At 32.8% G+C, this 19,472-nt stretch overlaps 1 protein-coding gene across 3 annotated transcripts in view; it reads right to left on the bottom strand.

Moving 5' to 3' along the window:
* The window catches only part of PTPRQ (protein tyrosine phosphatase receptor type Q), a 218,832-nt gene extending 199,748 nt beyond the window's left edge, over positions 1-19,084 (bottom strand). For 2 of the 3 annotated variants that reach the window (XM_077952472.1, XM_077952473.1), the window contains exons 1-8: positions 18,761-19,084; positions 18,312-18,420; positions 17,432-17,658; positions 11,391-11,460; positions 9,277-9,476; positions 7,855-8,104; positions 6,087-6,215; positions 3,092-3,238 (exon numbers count right to left, since the gene is read on the bottom strand). In XM_077952472.1, coding sequence (XP_077808598.1) covers positions 3,092-3,238; positions 6,087-6,215; positions 7,855-8,104; positions 9,277-9,476; positions 11,391-11,460; positions 17,432-17,658; positions 18,312-18,420; positions 18,761-18,814 — 1,186 coding nt within the window. In that variant the 5' untranslated portion in view covers positions 18,815-19,084. 3 annotated transcript variants of the gene reach the window in all.
* Positions 19,085-19,472: the final 388 nt, after the last annotated feature.

The following is a 19,472-nucleotide window of genomic DNA, read 5'->3' as shown; positions in this document are numbered from 1 at the left end:
AGGTAAAAGAAAATACATTAAGATCATTTTTGCCATTATCTAGCAAATTAAACTTTCTTTACAAGTGTATTTTGAAAAGCAAGTAGTAAAATTAAAGCCACTGCAAATCCTGAAAACACAAAGTTGGCAGGCTCTCAGTTATTTTCCTACAAAGATTTTACTACTCTTTGCAGAAAGTAACAAGTTTAAGTCACTGAGGACAAACGTCTACACTGCCATAGTCTGTTTAAGAGGGAGTAAACAAGAATCTCAGAAATTTGTCTGCTTTTAAGAAATGGTCATGCTAAACTACCCTGACAGAAAAGTTATTAGACAATATTGAAGCATCACAGTTTGCTTATTTTTTTTACCCCTCACACAAGTTAGAAGAATGTTGTTGCCTATCTTACATTTGTCAGCATTATCTGATTTTGGAATAGGCAACTCTATGACATTTTATAGCTTTGGAGATTATTATCTTGTTTTCCAAAATCATTTATTTTCATGCCTATGTAGAAATCTACTCATCAAAATATTAAGAGACATATAGAAGGCTTAGGAAATATATAAGAGAACTACTAAAATAATAGGATGCTGATTTTCTTTCAAAGTAGACTATGGACCATAACATCCCCAGGGGTAATGAAATTAACTCCACTGTAATGTAATAGCACATAACATTCTCTATAAGAGGTCAATGCAACATTTTTCTATGAGTATTTATAAGAGCACCAATTGTTTTAAAAGGTAATTTAAAAGAAGCAAGCTAGTCCTAATTATTTTTTAAATAGATGATAGACTGGTTTAAATATGGAGAAGAAAATAAATTAAGTAACTTTAATTAGAATACTAAAAACCCTGTTGTATTAATGAAAAGGATAATATAAAATTAAGAAATCATTTTTAAATTGAAAGTAGATAGTTCTAACAAGTTATCACATTGTTCTCATATAGTTTAAAGATCCATGTATTTCAAAGTTTTAAATACTGGAACCAGGATTAATTAGTGGTATCAGAAGAAGAAAGCTACATTTACTGCATTTGACAGAGTATTCCATTGAAGCAGCTCCCGAGGCTGAACTATCCCCAGAGAACTCTATGGATGAAGGCTGGCATGAGGATATAAGAACCATGCCAACCCTGCCTTTGGTGGAACCCACCAGTTGCCAGGAGGCCCCTCTAAGACCCACCAGTGTGTGGTCTACAGGAGGAGTGACTCAGGAAGATAACAGAATGAAACACAGGACAAATTGCTTTTTATACAGGCTAATGGAGTCATCGACTTAAAATGATTTGGTGTGAAAAATAGGCCTTGTGAAATATACTTAACGATGACCTTAAGATTCTACTTTTTTTCTGGATAAAAAATGTAGAAATTGGCCAGGCGTGGTGGCTCAAGCCTGTAATCCCAGCACTTTGGGAGGCCGAGACGGGCGGATCACTAGGTCAGGAGATCGAGACCATCCTGGCTAACACGGTGAAACCCCGTCTCTACTAAAAAATACAAAAAACTAGCCGGGCGAGGTGGCGGGCGCCTGTAGTCCCAGCTACTCAGGAGGCTGAGACAGGAGAATGGCCCGAACCCGGGAGGCGGAGCTTGCAGTGAGCTGATCGGCCACTGCACTCCAGCCTGGGCGACAGAGCGAGACTCCGTCTCAAAAAAAAAAAAAAAAAAAAAAAAAAAAAAATGTAGAAATTAAGGCAAGTAAATTTTAAAATAATCCAAGACAAATAACATTGCATTGTACACGGCATATGCACTATCTATTTCCCCATTTTTATCAAAGGCTGTAGTCCAAGAATGATGACAATAAAAAAAATACGTTTATTGAGTTGTGGATTCTGTTTGGAAGCACCAAAATCAGCTGGTCTTGAAAGAAGACAGTAGTTCAGGATTTACTTAATTGTATAACAAGAATAGAAATCAGTGGGTACATTGAGTTGGTTGAGAAAACTCTATTAAGACCAAAATCGAGGGCTCTGCTTTATTTGATAGTATCTGTAAATCTGTCTAGCTTCCTAGGAAATGCTTAAGAGCAGCTTTTAGGTGGAGATGAAGGAAAACTTAAGATTTAAGGGAGAAGCTACACAATGCTAAGATTCTTCTGATAGAAACACAATGGTAAAATTTTAATACAAAAATATAACATTTTCCTTATGAGTATGTATAACTTTCTTATATGTATACTAAAACTATATATATGTCAGAATTTTCATCTGAAATAGATAAAACGTAACTTTTATGTTCTTTCAACAAAATATCAATGATTATTTCTTTAAAGGGGAGAAGTACAACATTTCCTAATAGTTACTGCCCTCTAATGGTCAAATGCTTGAATGATGAATGTATGACCTGTGTGTGTGTGTGTGTGTGTGTGTGTACATGTGTACATTTCATTTATAAGTTACTGTCTGTTAGCTTCCACACAAACAAAGTCTGGAAACTTTTCCAAGTGTTAATGTGTTATAAGAAGTTACTGTTATTTTTCTCCATAATTACAATCCCTAAATAGAAATGAAGGCATTTAGCAAGTTCAGTGTGGGCCAGAAAGGTATGTTGTGAAATAGTATGGAAACAATTTTTTTAAAGTATAGGAAGGAAGTTTCTTGAGGAAAAATACTCTTTTCATAATTTCAGTAAATACTGGTAAATCTGTATCATGCATCCACTCAGAATCTTCACTTGCTTAGAATCCCGTTTTGATTATAAACACATTTTGTTGAAAGCATTGGGAATATAGGAATTCCTCTAAACACTAGCTCTGTGAGAAAAAATAGATTCCACATTTTAAAATGTAGTCAAACCATACTAAATGTGTTTGTTTACCTTATGACTTCTTGAGGTTTTGCTAAATTTTATTGTGAATCTCTAACTGGCCAATACTATGTATGGTATTTCCTAACCTTACCTGATCTTGGGTTCCTTTTATGATGAAGCATGCTATGAGTTTAATGTTCTGGAGAACACACATCAGAATGAATTAGGTAGTAATTTAATAAGGAAAAATATGATTTAAGTAAATATAAAACAAATTGCTTCTAATATCATGTTTTACCAGTTCATGAAGTTCATAAGCATACCAAAAATATATCACTCATTCCCTGTTCTTACCATCTGGTGGAGTGAATACTGAAAGATTTGACTTGGGCCCAGTCCCTGCATTGGTTTCAGCCGCAACATAGACATCATACATCGTAAATGGTGTTAGGTTAGTGAATGCAAACTTAAGGTCTTTCGTGCTGTTATCCAAAATGCGACCTGCAAAAAGTGGAAGACAGCTGTGGATTACTTTTTATCAAGCATGCAATCATGTTCACATTTAAGTACAGAGCCAAGGACAACAATTCAAGTGTTAACCTATGCACTAAAATTTGTTATTATAATATCAAAACTGGATATATTTTAAACATGTGGCTTAGTAGTACATTGATATCAATTTAACGAAAATAAATGAAAGAACATGAAAATGTTCCAGTGCTTAAAATTACTTTTATTAAATCATAAAGCCCTTTTGAATTACCAGGTTATTTTTGACATATTGAAAAGGGAAGCATCAAATTTTATCGATTCCAAAAGTGACCAGATTTTATACTCAAATTTATTCAATTAAAATGCTAAATAATTTCATTATCTTTTATAAGAGCATATATTTATAAAATATTTCTAGTTTAGCTTCTGAACAAAATTCCTTAGTCTGTCAGCACCATTCTTTAAATCTTCAACTTTGCTTTAAATGATTCCTTTACCTTCTTGCTCTAACTACAAACTGGCTTTTTCCTAAGAACACTGCTTTTGTTCCCCTGCAGCCAATCCAAATGGTGGCAGTCTGTTTTCACCCCACAGCTCTCAAGTAACCAGGCCTTTAGGTGTAGTGTTGTTCTTGTTCCTCATTGCTCCACTTTATTCACTATCCTCTGTCTCTCCTTATAAAAGCCCACAGCTTTAAATACTATATTACCAGTGACATCCACTAGCCCTCACAGTTGTCATAATCTACTAACCTGAGGGTCATTTACTCTCATTTACTTTCATGGTCCAGCTTTGGTTCAAGGCTACCATCTTAATTTGTGCTGATTTTAATATCCTGAGAGATAATCCTTAAATTACTTAGATATTTCCTTAAATAATCTAGTTTTCCAGAATTTCAGCCACTCCCTCAAGATCATAACTTAGACACTACTATCATCAATTACTCTGTATCATTAACAATCTCAATTTCACGCATCTTTTTCTAACCACTTTTGCCTATGTCCTTTACACTTCCTCTGTAATCCTGAACTGATAATTCTTTAAATCCACTGAAATCAACAATCCATTGATTTAATCACGTATTTTATTTTTGTTTTCTTTTATTTGGCCCCTCACCACTTGATTTCCACTCTTTACCCAGCTTCAGTGTCAATTTCAATTATAATCACTGCCTTACACAGGCCTCCAATTCCCTTGCCCTTCTCTAGTTGAAGGGAGCTGGTTTACAGCACAAAACCATTAATTGATATCACTTTATTTGTAGCCAAACCTCAAATGAGCCCTACATGGTGCCTGGAATCTTACTCAACTTACATAGTCAATGGTCCAATCACTCTACTCTTCTAGATGATTATTTTACACTTACTCTTCTCTGCTCAGACCTCTAATACTTTCTGCCCTGTCTTCACTCCCAACTAATGGGTCTTGCTTCCCACTACACTGAAAAAAGTAAACCAATTAGAAAACATTTGCCACAGGCTCCCACCAACACAACTATATATTTACCAGCATCTATACCCATATACTCTGCCTTACAGCCTATAAGAACAAATTATGGACAAATCATCTATTAGTATGGACAAATTATCTGTATTCTTATCTCAAACCAATGGCTACATTTGAGCAAAAGATCTCACCTTCTACTCACACAGATATCTTTCCAGTAATTCTCATTTTTCTTATATCATTAATATTTTCCTTATTTTCCTCATTTCCATTAACACCCACTGTTCCAGTGATCTTCTTCCATTCGCTCTTAAACTAGTTAGGTATTTACCCCACATGTTCCACCATACTGGAAGCACATGATCACTCCCATTAGGCTAAATGCAATTATTGCTAAATGTCTCTCACTTGATTTATCAGCCAGTCTCACAAATGAAAGAGTACTTCAGCCAAGTATTGAACAATATTATCAGATAGAAAAGATGGAGCTGTGTATCCATGTCTGTTTCAGTGTATTGGATGGGTGGGTGGAGGGAATTATCTTTTTTTACAGAGTAAAAGTATTTCAGAATTTTAAGAGCATAAGTTACTTAGGGATGAAAGATAAAAGTTACTCATGATGGTGATGAGTGATTCATACCATAGAAATTGCAAAATAAAATGAGTTGAAACTTTGTATCTTTTTCAATGCCCCCAAATAAATGATAATATGTGGCTTTATGTTATTTCATCACTGTTAGAATTAAACTTCTTTCATAGAACCATAGGATCTCAATCAGGAGAGAATTTTAGACTTTACATAATTCAATTCTAATGATATAATATTTGAACCTCTCAAAATATCTCTGGCAAGTGGATGCCCAGGTCCTGCTTGCTTACAAAGATGGAGAACTTGCCACTTTATAAAGCTGCCTAAAATTTTAATAGGCTTCCTTTTTTAAAGCAGTTTTAGGTCCACAGGAAAATAGAGCAGAAGATACAGAGATTTTCCATGTTATTTTTAGAGAGCTCTTTCTAATGATTAAAAACTAGGCTCCTAGCAGTGAATAGAAATCTAATTTAATATAGTCAAAGTCCATTGTTCTTCATGAATGTAAGCCACGGCCTTCTTGTTCAAATATTTGAAGATGTATATCTCCACTAACACTTTTTTCTTGAGGAGTTATCTCTAGTTTTTCACATGCATCACATGAAATGTGGAATATGAATAGTGTTTTGTCATTCTTATACTCATTTATGGTTTTGAATTAAAAAATCAAAGGACCTCACTTTCTTTATGACTTTCCTATTGTTTGTTTCAACATCAGGGTCTTTTAAAAAGAGTCTGATACTTTTAAAAAGAGTTTGATATTGGTAACATATTTTATTATTCTCACACCAAAAGGCAAACACAAAACCAATTAAGGCTTACCTGATGGTCCATATAATTCAACTCTATAACTAAATTTCCCTGTTACTATAGTTGGTGGGTCCCATATAATTGAAAAGGACTTTCCTGTGACGTTGCCTGTTATGCAGTTTTGTGGTGGTCCTTCAGGCACTAAAATAATCATAGAAAATAAATACATAATATATATTTAAAATTAAAGTGCACCCTATTAAATACACATAATAAAACACAAAGGCAAAGAAGGAAAATAAAATATCACACTTGAAAGCAAAGAGTTTTTTTAACTTAAAGAAAAAATGGAATATAATTGAAAATTGTGAATAACACATGCTGGATCATCAGATAAACTTATTTTTAACAATTACTACTTTATTTAATACTGTATATTATTGCACTGTGCCAGTTTCATTCTAATATTCATTGTAATATATTTATTGTCAGTGCTATATTATCTTGAAACATTTATACCTGCATATATATATTGTGTTCCACAAAGTCTGGATATCTGGCTTGATAAACATTTTCTCTCTTATTAACACAGGTAGAAGTTTCAAGAAAATAAGCCTCAAAAATTATTAGCAATAATTTTTACTTTTTCTATCAATATTTGTATTTGTTCTAAGAAGAAATTTATACCCTACAGTTGGAGGATTCAAATGTAACATTGGTAACATATGAAAAGAATAATGACATTTTAAATTACTCTATTTTTCATAGATGTTTATTCTTTCTTTTAATTGAAATAAAACAATTCCAAATATTTTTCAAAACAAAATTATTATCTACCAAATTTCTCCTTGTATGACCCTTATGAAATCATTTTTTATTGTATAAAAAGTAAAGAGTATGAAAGAAGAAAATGGTATAATTCAAAGAAGGTTATTTAAATCAACAAAAAAACTTCAAACTTATATGAAATGAAAAATAACAGAAGCCAACAGCTATGTTATTAGAAAAAAATGCTTTAGTGAAATTACTCTACCAATAATTTTCAATAACCTCAGAAATTGGCAATTACAACCTAATGCCTGATACTACATTACGATATATCTAATACGTCAACTATGTATTATGCATATAATAAATACCTCATGTATTATGGGACTATATCAATATCCATGAAATTTTATAAATATATGAAATATATAAATACATATATTTACATGAATACTGATATAGTACTATAATTAAATGTATGAATACCATTCCGAAAATACATTCTCATAAAATTTAGTGGTAATAATAATATCTAATTATTGTCATTTAATTTTAACCCTGGCACCCTAAGGAAGGTACTATTACTGTCTCTATTTTTCAGATGAGGAAACTGCAGTGCAAATGGGATTTAAGTGGGTATATATTTTAGCTACTGCTCATATCTGATACCAAAATGTGAATCACATACTCATTCTGCTAGTGCAGGTATTTTTGCTTTTGGTAATGGCAATAACAGTGAGAGAAGGTGTAGATGATTCTAAATCATTTAGAATGGCAAAGGTGATTACAAAAAAAATGCTGAGATTATAAAATGACAAAAGCTTATATGAAGATCAGGGTCAGCAGCTCAAGAATTGTTTCTTGCAAATCTTCTTTCTCCTTTTAAATACTTATTTTGTGCTATAATATAAAAGGGTATAGAAATTCGAAGAAACCCCTGATGGGATGCCTGTGGTATATTATTAGGGGAAAAAGTTACTGAAAGGTAAAAATTAAAAAGAAATATGTATATAAATAAAACATTATTCTCTAAATCATTTAAATCTTTTTATCTACAAAAAGTGAACCATACCTGATTCTGGTGTTCTGACAATCGTACTATCAATATAACCTGCTTCAGTTGTAACAGCCGAAACTTCAAAAAGATATGTTGTATAAGGTCTCAAGTGTGTCACTATAAAACTGATAGGCTTTTTCCACACAGAGCTGATCTTATTCTGTGTCAACGTGCTTGATGAATATGTGGTACGCGATGGAGGTGTAACTCTACCAAGGGTTGGAGAAGGGCTGGCTGTACTCCATAAAAAAGATTCACTATTCTCCTAGTAAATAAAATAATATCAATAGAGAAATAATGCTGTATCTCTTGGTGGACATGAGAATAAGAACATGTAATTCATTTCTTTTTCTTTTATGCTATACAAACACACATAACATGCAAGTTATAGACAAATTTGCTAGATTTTAATTGTACCCATTTATGTCTGTAGTTTTAGAAGAGAACATATTTATTGTATTCCTTATACCTTAACCTTTATGAATAGAATTTCAAGTGGCTTAAAATAAAGGTAAAACTACAGCAAAATCATTTGTAAGAATTTTTAAGCTTCACGTTAACAGTGTAAGAGCCAAAGAGCTGAAATAATTTTACTCTTGTGTATGTTCAAATGCCACCTTCTTATTGTTAATGATCTTTTTTTTCTCGTAAGTCCCAAAAAGTACTAGTATGCCACTAGCTCATATGTTAGGTGTGTGCATGTATTAGAAATATATCATAATTTGAAAAGGAAGATTTTTAGACTTTTTAAAGTATTTACAACAAAAATAACTGTTTGACTGTGTTTTCATTAATAATAACACAAAGATTACTAAAATGATTTTAGGAAAAGCATTATTATGCTTATCTTATAATTAAAAATTACGATACTTATTCTATAATAAAGCATTACTATTATGAGGTTTATCATCAATGACCAGAGTAACAACAAATTATTTACCCAAGATATGCACAACAATGACAATCTACCTCTGCAAATTTAACTTCGACGATTACCCTACATGTACTCTTCCCTTCTGTCACACGGAAGTAAAATATTTTCTCCAATTATATCTCATACTTTTCCACCTCAGGGCTTTATAAAGTATCCTCTACTGGGAATGCCACCATCACACAATCTCTATCTGTCCTTGCTCCATGGTGTATCACAAATGTTACTCCTTTCATGAAGTCTTTTCACAATTCCCTAAATGATTTTAATCTCTCACTCTTGAGTTCTCAAACCATTCCTGTATTCTGCCTGAATAAGGCCAATTGTGTAACATGATATTCTAAGTAATCAAATAACTAATAAAACTTTGTGTATAACATGATACCATAACTAATCAAATAACTAGTAAAACTTTGGTAAAAATGTAATATCTAGATGCTAGAAATGTGAAAATATAAGCTTATCTAAGATTTTTCGAGACATAGAAAGTGTTCTGTGGTACTTACATTGCATTCTGGCAATTTTCCAGTCAAAATATCCTCTACTCTGATTGAGACATCTTTCACTACTATCCCACTTCTGGCATGCTTGACACTAATCTTGAAGCTGGTAATTTTGCCATTTGGTTGCCGAGGTAAATACCAAATCAGGTTAACTGCTGAAGAGTTGTAGGCCTCAACTGTGAGATTCACCACTTTTCCTGGAGCTGGGGAAGAGAAAGATTGGGAAGGAAAACACCTTGTTATAAAACTTAGAATTACATTTATATAATTTCATGGTACATGAAATTAAATATATAATACATTGCATAAAATCTATTTGTGTAAGATTTTTATAAATATATTTAACTGAACTTTGCCTAAAATAAAAAAACTGGAGTTGGGGCAAATCAACTTTACCTTAGGATAACTGGGCTAATACATGCATTGATGAAATGTTTCAAATAAATATGAAAAAAATTCAATCAATAGTTATGAACATACAAATAAGTTGGGATAAATTTCTTACTTCTTTAACTATTTTGGAATAATGTAATTTCATTAGATATGAAAAAAGTAGCAAACTGAATCAATTATCCAACCCTTTTCACCAAAAAGCACATTTCTGGAATGTTTATAAATGTCTAGTGCCTAATATTAAGTGGATACCCTCCAATTGGTTGTGATTATTGTATTTTAAATTTTCAAAATCAGCTTTCTTCAGAATTTCATTATGCTTTTCTATCAATTATTAATTATATAGAGTAATAATAATAATCTGAGTTCTATCTGAGTTGGCATGAAGCCAATATGAAGCTAGAATTAGGAGAAATTATTTCCATTAACCTCATGGTAAAGTATGTAAAACTGATAGAGTAAAAAACCAAGATCCTTCAGAATATAAAACAAACACGACAAGTCACTTTTGAAAGAAATCAAAATGAAACAAAATGTCTGAGATTAAAAAAAAAGTGATAATAAAGATGTCTAGTATTAAGATGCCAAATAACTAAAGTTTGGGTTTACATTGTACAAAAGAATGCTAGAATATAATTTATAAATAATAGCCACATAAATTACATAAGAAAGTTAGATCTTTGGAAGGAGGTCTATATGAATATAAACTTATAAAGTAGGAATTAAGGGACTTTAGAACAGTTGCATTCCAATAAAAATAAAATACAATGCAACAATTATTGGGAATAATGTTGGACAGGATGTTAGCAATGAGGGTGAGAGTCAGAATACACTTTGATGATTGTGCTGGTAAGATTTACTGATAGATTATATGTGTACTGTGAGAGAAAAGAGCCACAGGTGACATCAGGATTTTTCCTCTATGCCCCTGGAAGAACGGAGGAATTTTTTTGTGTGTGGCGGGGAGGGAGGGGGGAGAGTCTTACTGTGTCACCCAGGCTGGAGTGCAGTGGCGCTGTGGCACGATGTTGGCTCACTGCAAGCTCCGCCCCCAGGTTCACGCCATTCTCCTGCCTCAGCCTCCCGAGTAGCTGGGACTACAAGTGCACACCACCACGCCCAGCTAATTTTTGTATTTTTAGTAGAGACGGGGTTTCACCATGTTAGCCAGGATGGTCTTGATCTTCTGACCTCGTGATCTACCCACCTCAGCCTCCCAAAGAATGGAGGTATCTTAAATTGGTTTGGTAATGGCTGCATGTTACAGAATAATATAATAACTATTAAAATCCATGTTTCCAAAAGTCTTATAACCTGCTTATGACTTAATGTTAAAAAGAAAAGTCAGAACATAAACGTCCATACATAGCACAAACTTTTCATTAATGTATAGTCATATAATATATCTTAATGGGGGAAATAGACAAGCCAGAAATGCATCAAAATGATAAAAGAGTTTTTTATATGATAAGTCTGTGGATAATTTTCATTTTTTATTCTTGTTTTTTCAAAGTTTTGTAAGATAACAATTACTACTCGTATAATCAGAAAGAATAATACATATTTTAATGAATAAATTAGCTCTCTGAAAGAACTCTAAAACTGAGTGGCCATGCTACTGAGAATTGTATGTATTTTACTGTCAGCTTTTATTTATGTTCTTTATTATCTTACGTGACAAACTCATGACTAAATCAAGTTAAAATAAATGACAGGAAAATTACCACTTTCTGCAGTTTGGAAGAGAAATGGATCACTAAACACTCCAATGCCAGCACTGTTTTCAGCAGCAACCTAGAACAGACCAAAAGGATTGTGTTCAAACATTTTACTCCCTGAAAAAACAGAATCTCAAATTAAAAAAAAAAAAAATTGACTTATCCATAAGATAAATGCCAAAGATGCTTTTTTAATACTCTCAAGGAAGAAGGTAAAGATGAAGATATCTATATAATCAATATATAAAGTATTATTGTCAAAATTTTATAGATGAGAAAACTGGCTGAGAGAGGTCAAATACCTTGCCCAAGGTCACACAGGAATAAATGGTAGAGCAAGAATCCAGCAGCTGTTGGGTTTATTTTGAAAGCTCAGTATTTCTCTACTATATCCACTACATAAAAGACACTACAATTATTTCTGTAACAAATGCAAGAGGCCATGTACATGGTACCTTAATTTAGAGTTCACAATCTAATCAGGCAAATAAATACTCAAAAAAACTTTTAAAAATAAGTAGGTTTAATTAATAATTTAAACTAAGAATTCTAGAATTTTAAAGATAAAAAAATTGATTTGAATAATCTCTTCCAATAGATTAGAATAGAAAGAGAAAAATGTCATTAATGAGAATAAGACTGAAGCTTTTGCGAATGCCATGACTGGAATCATAACCTTGTTTTAACTGTAGTTCTATCAATTCCCAGATAGTAGCTTTGAGTAATTTACCTAACGTTGTAAGTAACATTTTTCTTGTCTTTAAAATGGGAATAACAATGTATCTATGTTGTAGGATTGTGCTGAGGACTAAATGAAATAGCACATGTAAAATACTTAACAGGATTTTTTCCGTAACATTACTTATACTAAAGACATCAAATTTACCATACCAAATACCCTTTGGAATTCTACAATGGCTAACATTTATTTGAACAGAGTAAAGGTCACAAGAATGATGTATAAAGTGTAAGATGAAACGGAGAGTAAGGGCTTCCCAATAGATCTTAAATTAGAGAATTCAAAGGAATAAAAATTCAAACTCAGTAAAAATAGATCTAAGCAGAACTAGGCTGACTAAATCACCTTCCTATGAGCAATAGTTTCTTATAGCACATTAAAAATTTTTAATTATCCTCAATAGCATATATTGACATGTTAATTAATCTGAACGTGTGCATGTTGACAGAAAATACCTATATTATATAATACTCAGATGTCAGTTAGAAAAAGGTTGCCTATTCTTTAAGTTATGTTTTCTTCATAAAATAGTCATCACAAATCTTTTATTTTGACTTCTACATAGGTATGAACTTTTTTTTTTCCTTTTCTCACTGTGGGAATCATACTATTAGTATTTGCTTTCCAGTTCTGATTGTGTTCTTTAATTTTGCAAATAGGCATACTTCCAGTAAGAAAAAACTTCCTGGCAAAATCTCTCCCAATATTTCTTATCCTCTAGGAAGAGCGTCTCATTTGTATAAAATCACATATTTACACAGGTTTTATATATTTCCTTCTCTATATTTAATTATTTTCAAAGCTCAAAGAAGATATTGATGTTATATTTAGGAAAGATTCAGAAGATATCTTTACTCTTTATTATCCCTTGGAAATGTCATACATATCCCTTAACTGGAAGCATTTTCCTGTGGCCTAATTTAGCACTGCTTTTTATAAGCTCATCTTTCTGTAGCATTCAAGTAAGACGATGTTAAATTTCGCATATTAACTATGTAAAGGACGGCTGGGGGCGGTGGCTCATGCCTGTAATCCCAGCACTTTGGGAGACAGAGGCGGGCGGATCACGAGGTCAGGAGATCCAGACCATCTTGGCTAACACGGTGAAACCTCATCTCTACTAAAAAACATACAAAAAAAATTAGTCGGGCGTGGTGGCGCGCGCCTGTAGTCCCAGTCACTCGGGAGACTGAGGCAGGAGAATGGCGTGAACCCGGGAGGCGGAGCTTGCAGTGAGTCGAGATCGCACCACTGCACTGCAGCCTGGGCGACAGAGTGAGACTCCGTCTCAAAAACAAACAAGCAAACAAACAAAACAAAACAAAACAAAAACCCCAACTATGTAAAGGACTAAACATTTTTTGTAAATGCAAAAGAGATAGTAAATGTTCAACAAATATTTGTTGAAAGTAACTACATTAAGTTCATGATTCTTAGCAAAAGTGGCTCTTTAGAAATGTTCAAACCAATATCCAAAATGTCAACAACAGACATGTAAATACAACAAGGTTGGAAGAAAAATGAAAAGCTAACTATAAGTTTTATTTAAAAATGAAGTATTTCAGTTGTAAAGGCTAAATTATTTAATTTAAACTTAATTTATTTTTGAAAAATGTCACTAAGCTAAAGTTTTTTTAAATAATTAACCAAAGTTATCTATTTCATAAAGTATAAAAGATACTTTATAAAGACACTTTATAAAGTACAATGTGCAAAGATAACAAAAGCTATTTGTTTTTCTGTTTGTTTGTTTTGTTTTGTTTTGTTTGGTGGCGTTTTGTTCTTGTTGTCCAGGCTGGAGTTCAATGACACGATCTCAGCTCGCTGCAACTCTCCACCTCCCGGGTTCAAGTGATTCTCCTGCCTCAGCCTCCCGAGTAGCTGGGATTATAGGCACTCGCCACCATACCCGGCTAATTTTTCGTATTTTGAGTAGAGATGGGATTTCACCATATTGGCCAGGCTGATCTTGAACTCCTCAGGTGATCCGCCTGCCTTGGCCTCCCAAAGTGCTAGGATTACAGGCATGAGGCACTGCACCCGGCCGAAGTTATCTGTTTTTAAAAGCTTTAGTTTACTGATTTTTTGGAAAATAAAATAAGTTTAAATTTAGCCTTTATAAGTCTTGTAAGTAAAAATATTCTACCTTTTTATTAAACTTAAAGATTTTTTCTTCAGTATTTTTCTCCCAACCCTGTTAGCCATATGATTATCTCAACAGATGCAGGAAAAGCATTTGATAAAATTCAATATCCTTCATGATAAAAACCCTCAACAAAGTAGGCATCAAAGGAACATATATCAAAATAATAAGAGCCATATATGACAAACCCACAGTCAACATGATATTGAATGGAGAAAAGTTTAAAGCATTCCCCCTAAGAAATGGAAGGAAAGTAGGATGTTTACCCTCACCTCTCCTATTGAACACTCCCACTGGAAGGCCTAGCAAGAGCAATCAAGCAAGAGAAAGAAATAAAAGGCATCCAAATTGGAAAACAGGAAGCCATACTATCTTTGTTCACTGATGACATAATTGTATATCTAGAAAACTCTAACGACTACTCCAAAATAATAATCCTAGACTTGATGAATGACTTCAATAAAGTTTTGGGATACAAATTCAGTGTGCAAAATCTAGAAAACTCTAACGACTACTCCAAAATAATAATCCTAGACTTGATGAACGACTTCAATAAAGTTTTGGGATACAAATTCAGTGTGCAAAAATAAGTAGAATTTCTATACACCAATAACATTCAGGCTGAGAATGAAATCAAGAATTCAATCCCATTTACAATAGCCACAAAAAAATAAAATATCTAGGAATACATTTTACAAAGGAGGTAAAAATCTTTACAAGGAGAACTACAAAACATTCATGAAATAAATTAGAGGTGACACAAACAAATGGAAAAACATACCATGCTCATGGATTGGAAGAATCATCATACCATACCGCCCAAAGAAATCTACAGATTCAACACAGTTCTTATGAAATTAGCAACGTCATTTTTCACAGAATTAGAACAGCAATCCTAAAGTTCATATGAAACCAAACAAGAGCCCAAATAGTGAAAGCAATCCTAAGCAAAAAGAACAAATCTGGAGGCATCACATTACTTGACTCCAAATTACACTACAAAGCTATAGTAACTAAAATAGCACAGTACTGACACAAAAATACACATACACATTAGTGCAAGAGAATATAAAACCCAGAAATAAAGCCACATACCTACAACCAACTGATTTTTGACAAAGTTGACAAAAATAAACAATGGGGAAAGGATATTCTGTTCAATAAATGGTGCTGGGGAAACTAGCTGGCCATATCCAAAAGAATGAAACTGGATCCTTAGCTCTCACCATATACAAAAATTAACACATTCTGGATTAAGGACTTAAATATGAAACCTGAAACTATAAAAATCCTAGTAATAAAAACTAGGTAAAACTCTTCTGGATATTGGACTAGGCAAATAATTTATGATGGAGACATCAAAAGCGATTGCAATAAAAACTAAAATGGACTTAAATAGGACTGAATTAAACTAAAAAGTTTCTGCACAGCAAAGGAAATAATTAACAGAGTAAACAGACAACCTACAGAACAGGAAAAAATATTTGCAAATTATGCCTCCAACAAAGGACAGATATCCAGAATCTACAAGGAATGCAAACAATACAACAAGGAGAAAAACCCCATTAAGAAGTGGACAAAAAACATAAACAGATATTTCTCAAAAGAAGACATACAAGTGGCCAATAAGTATATTAAAAAATGCTCAACATTAGGAATTATCAAAGAAATGTAAATTAAAACCACAATGAGACATCATCTTATACCAGTCACAATAGCTATTATTAAAAAGTCAAAAAAACAGATGGCAGTTTGGATGCAGAGAAAAGGGAACACTAATACACTGTTGCTAGAAATGTAACCTCTATGAGAAGCAATATGGAGATTTCTCAAAGACCTAAAAATGGATCTACCGCATTCAACCCAGCAATCTCACTACTATGTATCTATCCAGAGGAAAAGAAATCATTGTATCACAAAGACACCATCACCCATGTTTATCATAGCATTATTCACAATAGCAAGGTCATGGAATCAACCTAAGTATCTATCAATGGTTGATTGGGTAAAAAAAAAAAAAAAAAAAAAAAAATGTGGTATATATACACCATGAAATACTATGCAGGCATAAAAAAATAAAATCATGTCCTTTGCAGCAACATGGATGGAGCTGGAGAACATATCCTAAGTGAAATAACTCAAAAATAGAAAGTCAAATACCACATATTCTCACTTACAAGTGGGAGCTATGAGTACACATGGTCATAACAATGGAAATAGTAAACACAGGATTTCAAAAATGGAGAGGGTGGGAGAGGGTGAGGATTGAAAAATTACCTGTTGGGTACAATGTTTACTATTTGAGTGACAGGTATACTAGAAGCCCAAACCCCACCATTATACAATATACCTATGTAACAAACCTGCGCACATGCGCCCTGAATCAAAAATAATTTTTTAAAAAAGACATTTCTTTGGAGTCTAAATTTTATATATAGATCAAGGCCATGTTCTTAGACCACAATATCTCAAAAGCTGGCAAAATTATTTTTACTAAGTTTGGTTTTATTATTTTACCCTTAGCTGTTATGGAAAGAAGTTTACAAAATCCAGTCCTGCAGCTATTAATCCTTCAACGAAGACTTTCTCTCCAATCTAAAGCACCAAAAACAAACAAAAAAAACAACAACAAAAAAAAAAAAGAAAAAAAAATTGAGCTCCCCTATGCAACTATTATACAATTTTCATACGTAAATTGTATAACAGATTTATTGCCCTTTTTACTTTGGTTTCTAGAAAATTGGAGAATAAAACTTGTAAGTCAATTTTTAATAACTGTGTAACATCCTGTGGTTTACATACCTGCATTCAAACTACCCTGGCCTCTTGTTTGCATTTAACTTTTCCTTCTTTAACTTTACATAATTTTTATTTTCTAGAGTATTGTATTATATTCATACACGTATATAAATATATGCAAAAATATTCATAGAAAAAATGAAATAGGTAATATACAAATATGCATAAAAATTGAAATGAAAAGAGACGATAACATTTTACCAAATGTTAAAATCCCAGGTGGATGTGAGGCCATGATTCTGAACATTGTTTGTCAGTCATGGACTGTATTCAGCTGTAAAGGCTTGACAAGGTGGGAAAAACCTCCTACACTTTTAAAATGAATGAAATGTTTGAACACTAAGTAGTCATATACAAAATAATTACCTTAATTTCATATGTTGTTCCAGGATTAAGATTAGTAAGAAGAACTTCCAGACTGTCTGGCTTTGCTCTGACTTGTGTATATACTGTTTGCATCCATGGACAAACTTCCTTATATTTGACAATGTAAGATATAATCCTTCCATTTGGGTTAGGTGGTGTATTCCAAGACAGAAGAATCCCAGCAGATCCAACTCTTTCCCCGGCTAGGAAGACTGGAGGCCCTGGTTCTATTTTTTAAAAACCCACTTTGTTAAAAGGTCAAATAATTGTTGCATTTTCACAAAAACACATAATAACAGTATTTACAAATGTAAAATTTGAAATTTCCAAAGAGCAATATGAGTTTATACTCCCGACAGCTCTGTTACTATTTAAAAAAAAAAAAAAAAACTATGGGGAATACCAAACACATTATTTTATAAGAATGTGAAAAATGGAATGCTACTAAATACTACATGCCAAATATACTTTTGATGCCAAATCATTTTTAAAAGAAATTCACTTAATGCAAGGCTTACACAGAAAAACTAAGAAAACACGAAACAGTCTTACAAACGGAATAATCCTTCCTGAGCAAATGTAACCAGTTTATTTTCATGGTTCTGTATTATTTAAATGTTAGCATTAACAGTCTCTCTGATCTATTTCACAAACAAGTATAGAGTAATTATCTTTGCACTTTGAAAGTAAAGGAAGCTGAAGAAACAGCAGAATGCAGGTTCTAAGCAGATCACTTTCTTAAGTTTCCATTTTGCCTTAATTATTCTACACTGTTTTCATGAATTTAATGTACATGTTGCCAATATAAGTATTTCCATCCAGTAGAATTATACTGACTCCACATACTTTACTTATAAAGTAATTTAAAACATATACTCACTTGTAACATTTGTTGTCACTGTTCTACTAACAGGTGAGCTGTATGTTGTAAAAACTGAAGAGATGGTTATATCGTACCTAGTACCAGGAACAACATTGGAAATATCAACCTAGAACACCACAAACAAATGTTGCATTAAAATTCTTTCTGGAAAGCAAGAAAGCTAAAATAAATATATCACTGTAACAAAAATTAACACTTCCCTATATAACTCTGCACTGTTTATAACATCACAATAAGTTCCATACTATTGTAAAATACAGATTTGTTATATAACTTTTTACCAAATAACTTTAAAATAAAAACTTATAAAACATACTGTGTTATCACAGCCTAAGTCAGCATTTCTATCTATCCTAGTTCACTGTCACAAGGAACAACTATTCAAGTCTTGAGAAATCTACAGCCAATGGCTTAGCCCTTGTTTTTAAAGAGTGTATACAAAATACCTGTGTCTCTGAAGTCCCAATAAAAAGTAAAATAAAAATGATAAGAAAATCCATCTTTATTACATTTTTCAGGCAGTAGAATCACATTGATGGCTCTAGAGAGAAATGTTGCCTGCATTAATGATTTAAAGACAGATCCTTCTGGCAAGTACACAATTAATGAGCCTGTATTACTCAATAGCTCTGCCTTTCTTTGTTAAACTATTCATGAACCCTTGGATGACTGGCTGTAGGTTCAGGGTGAACTTAAAAAAGAAAAAAAAGCAGCATAGATGTTGCTAAGGTAACAGTCCACCGATGCTGAAACTTACACTCATCAGTTTGACATCAACGTTTTTGTCTTCAACTTATGCTTTCAAAAACCCAACCAGCAGTAAGTTTTTGTGGTAGATAGGTTTCATAAAATAAAGAACTTTCCTATTAGGAGCAAAATATAAATACAAGTAGACTCGGCAAGTACAATAATGAAAACTATACCTGATATTCTCCACCTCCAAGATCTCTGATAGTAACAAAGCCACTGTCAGGAACAAGATCCACTTGATACCTTTCCACATGACCAGAGGGTAGGCTCCAGTGCAGAGATAAGGAATGTGTGGAAATATTGAAGGCTCTAAGTTTCTCAGGTTGTTCTGGTTCTGATATTGAAAAATAGAGGTTTAAAATAAAATTATTCTCCCAAAGTTTCAAAAAAATGAAAAGCAATAGTATA

Source organism: Macaca mulatta, chromosome 11, assembly GCF_049350105.2.
Source record: "Macaca mulatta isolate MMU2019108-1 chromosome 11, T2T-MMU8v2.0, whole genome shotgun sequence".
Taxonomy (NCBI): Eukaryota; Metazoa; Chordata; class Mammalia; order Primates; family Cercopithecidae; genus Macaca; species Macaca mulatta.
The sequence above is the reverse complement of the archived record's forward strand: the minus strand, read 5'-3'. Positions and strand labels throughout refer to the sequence as shown.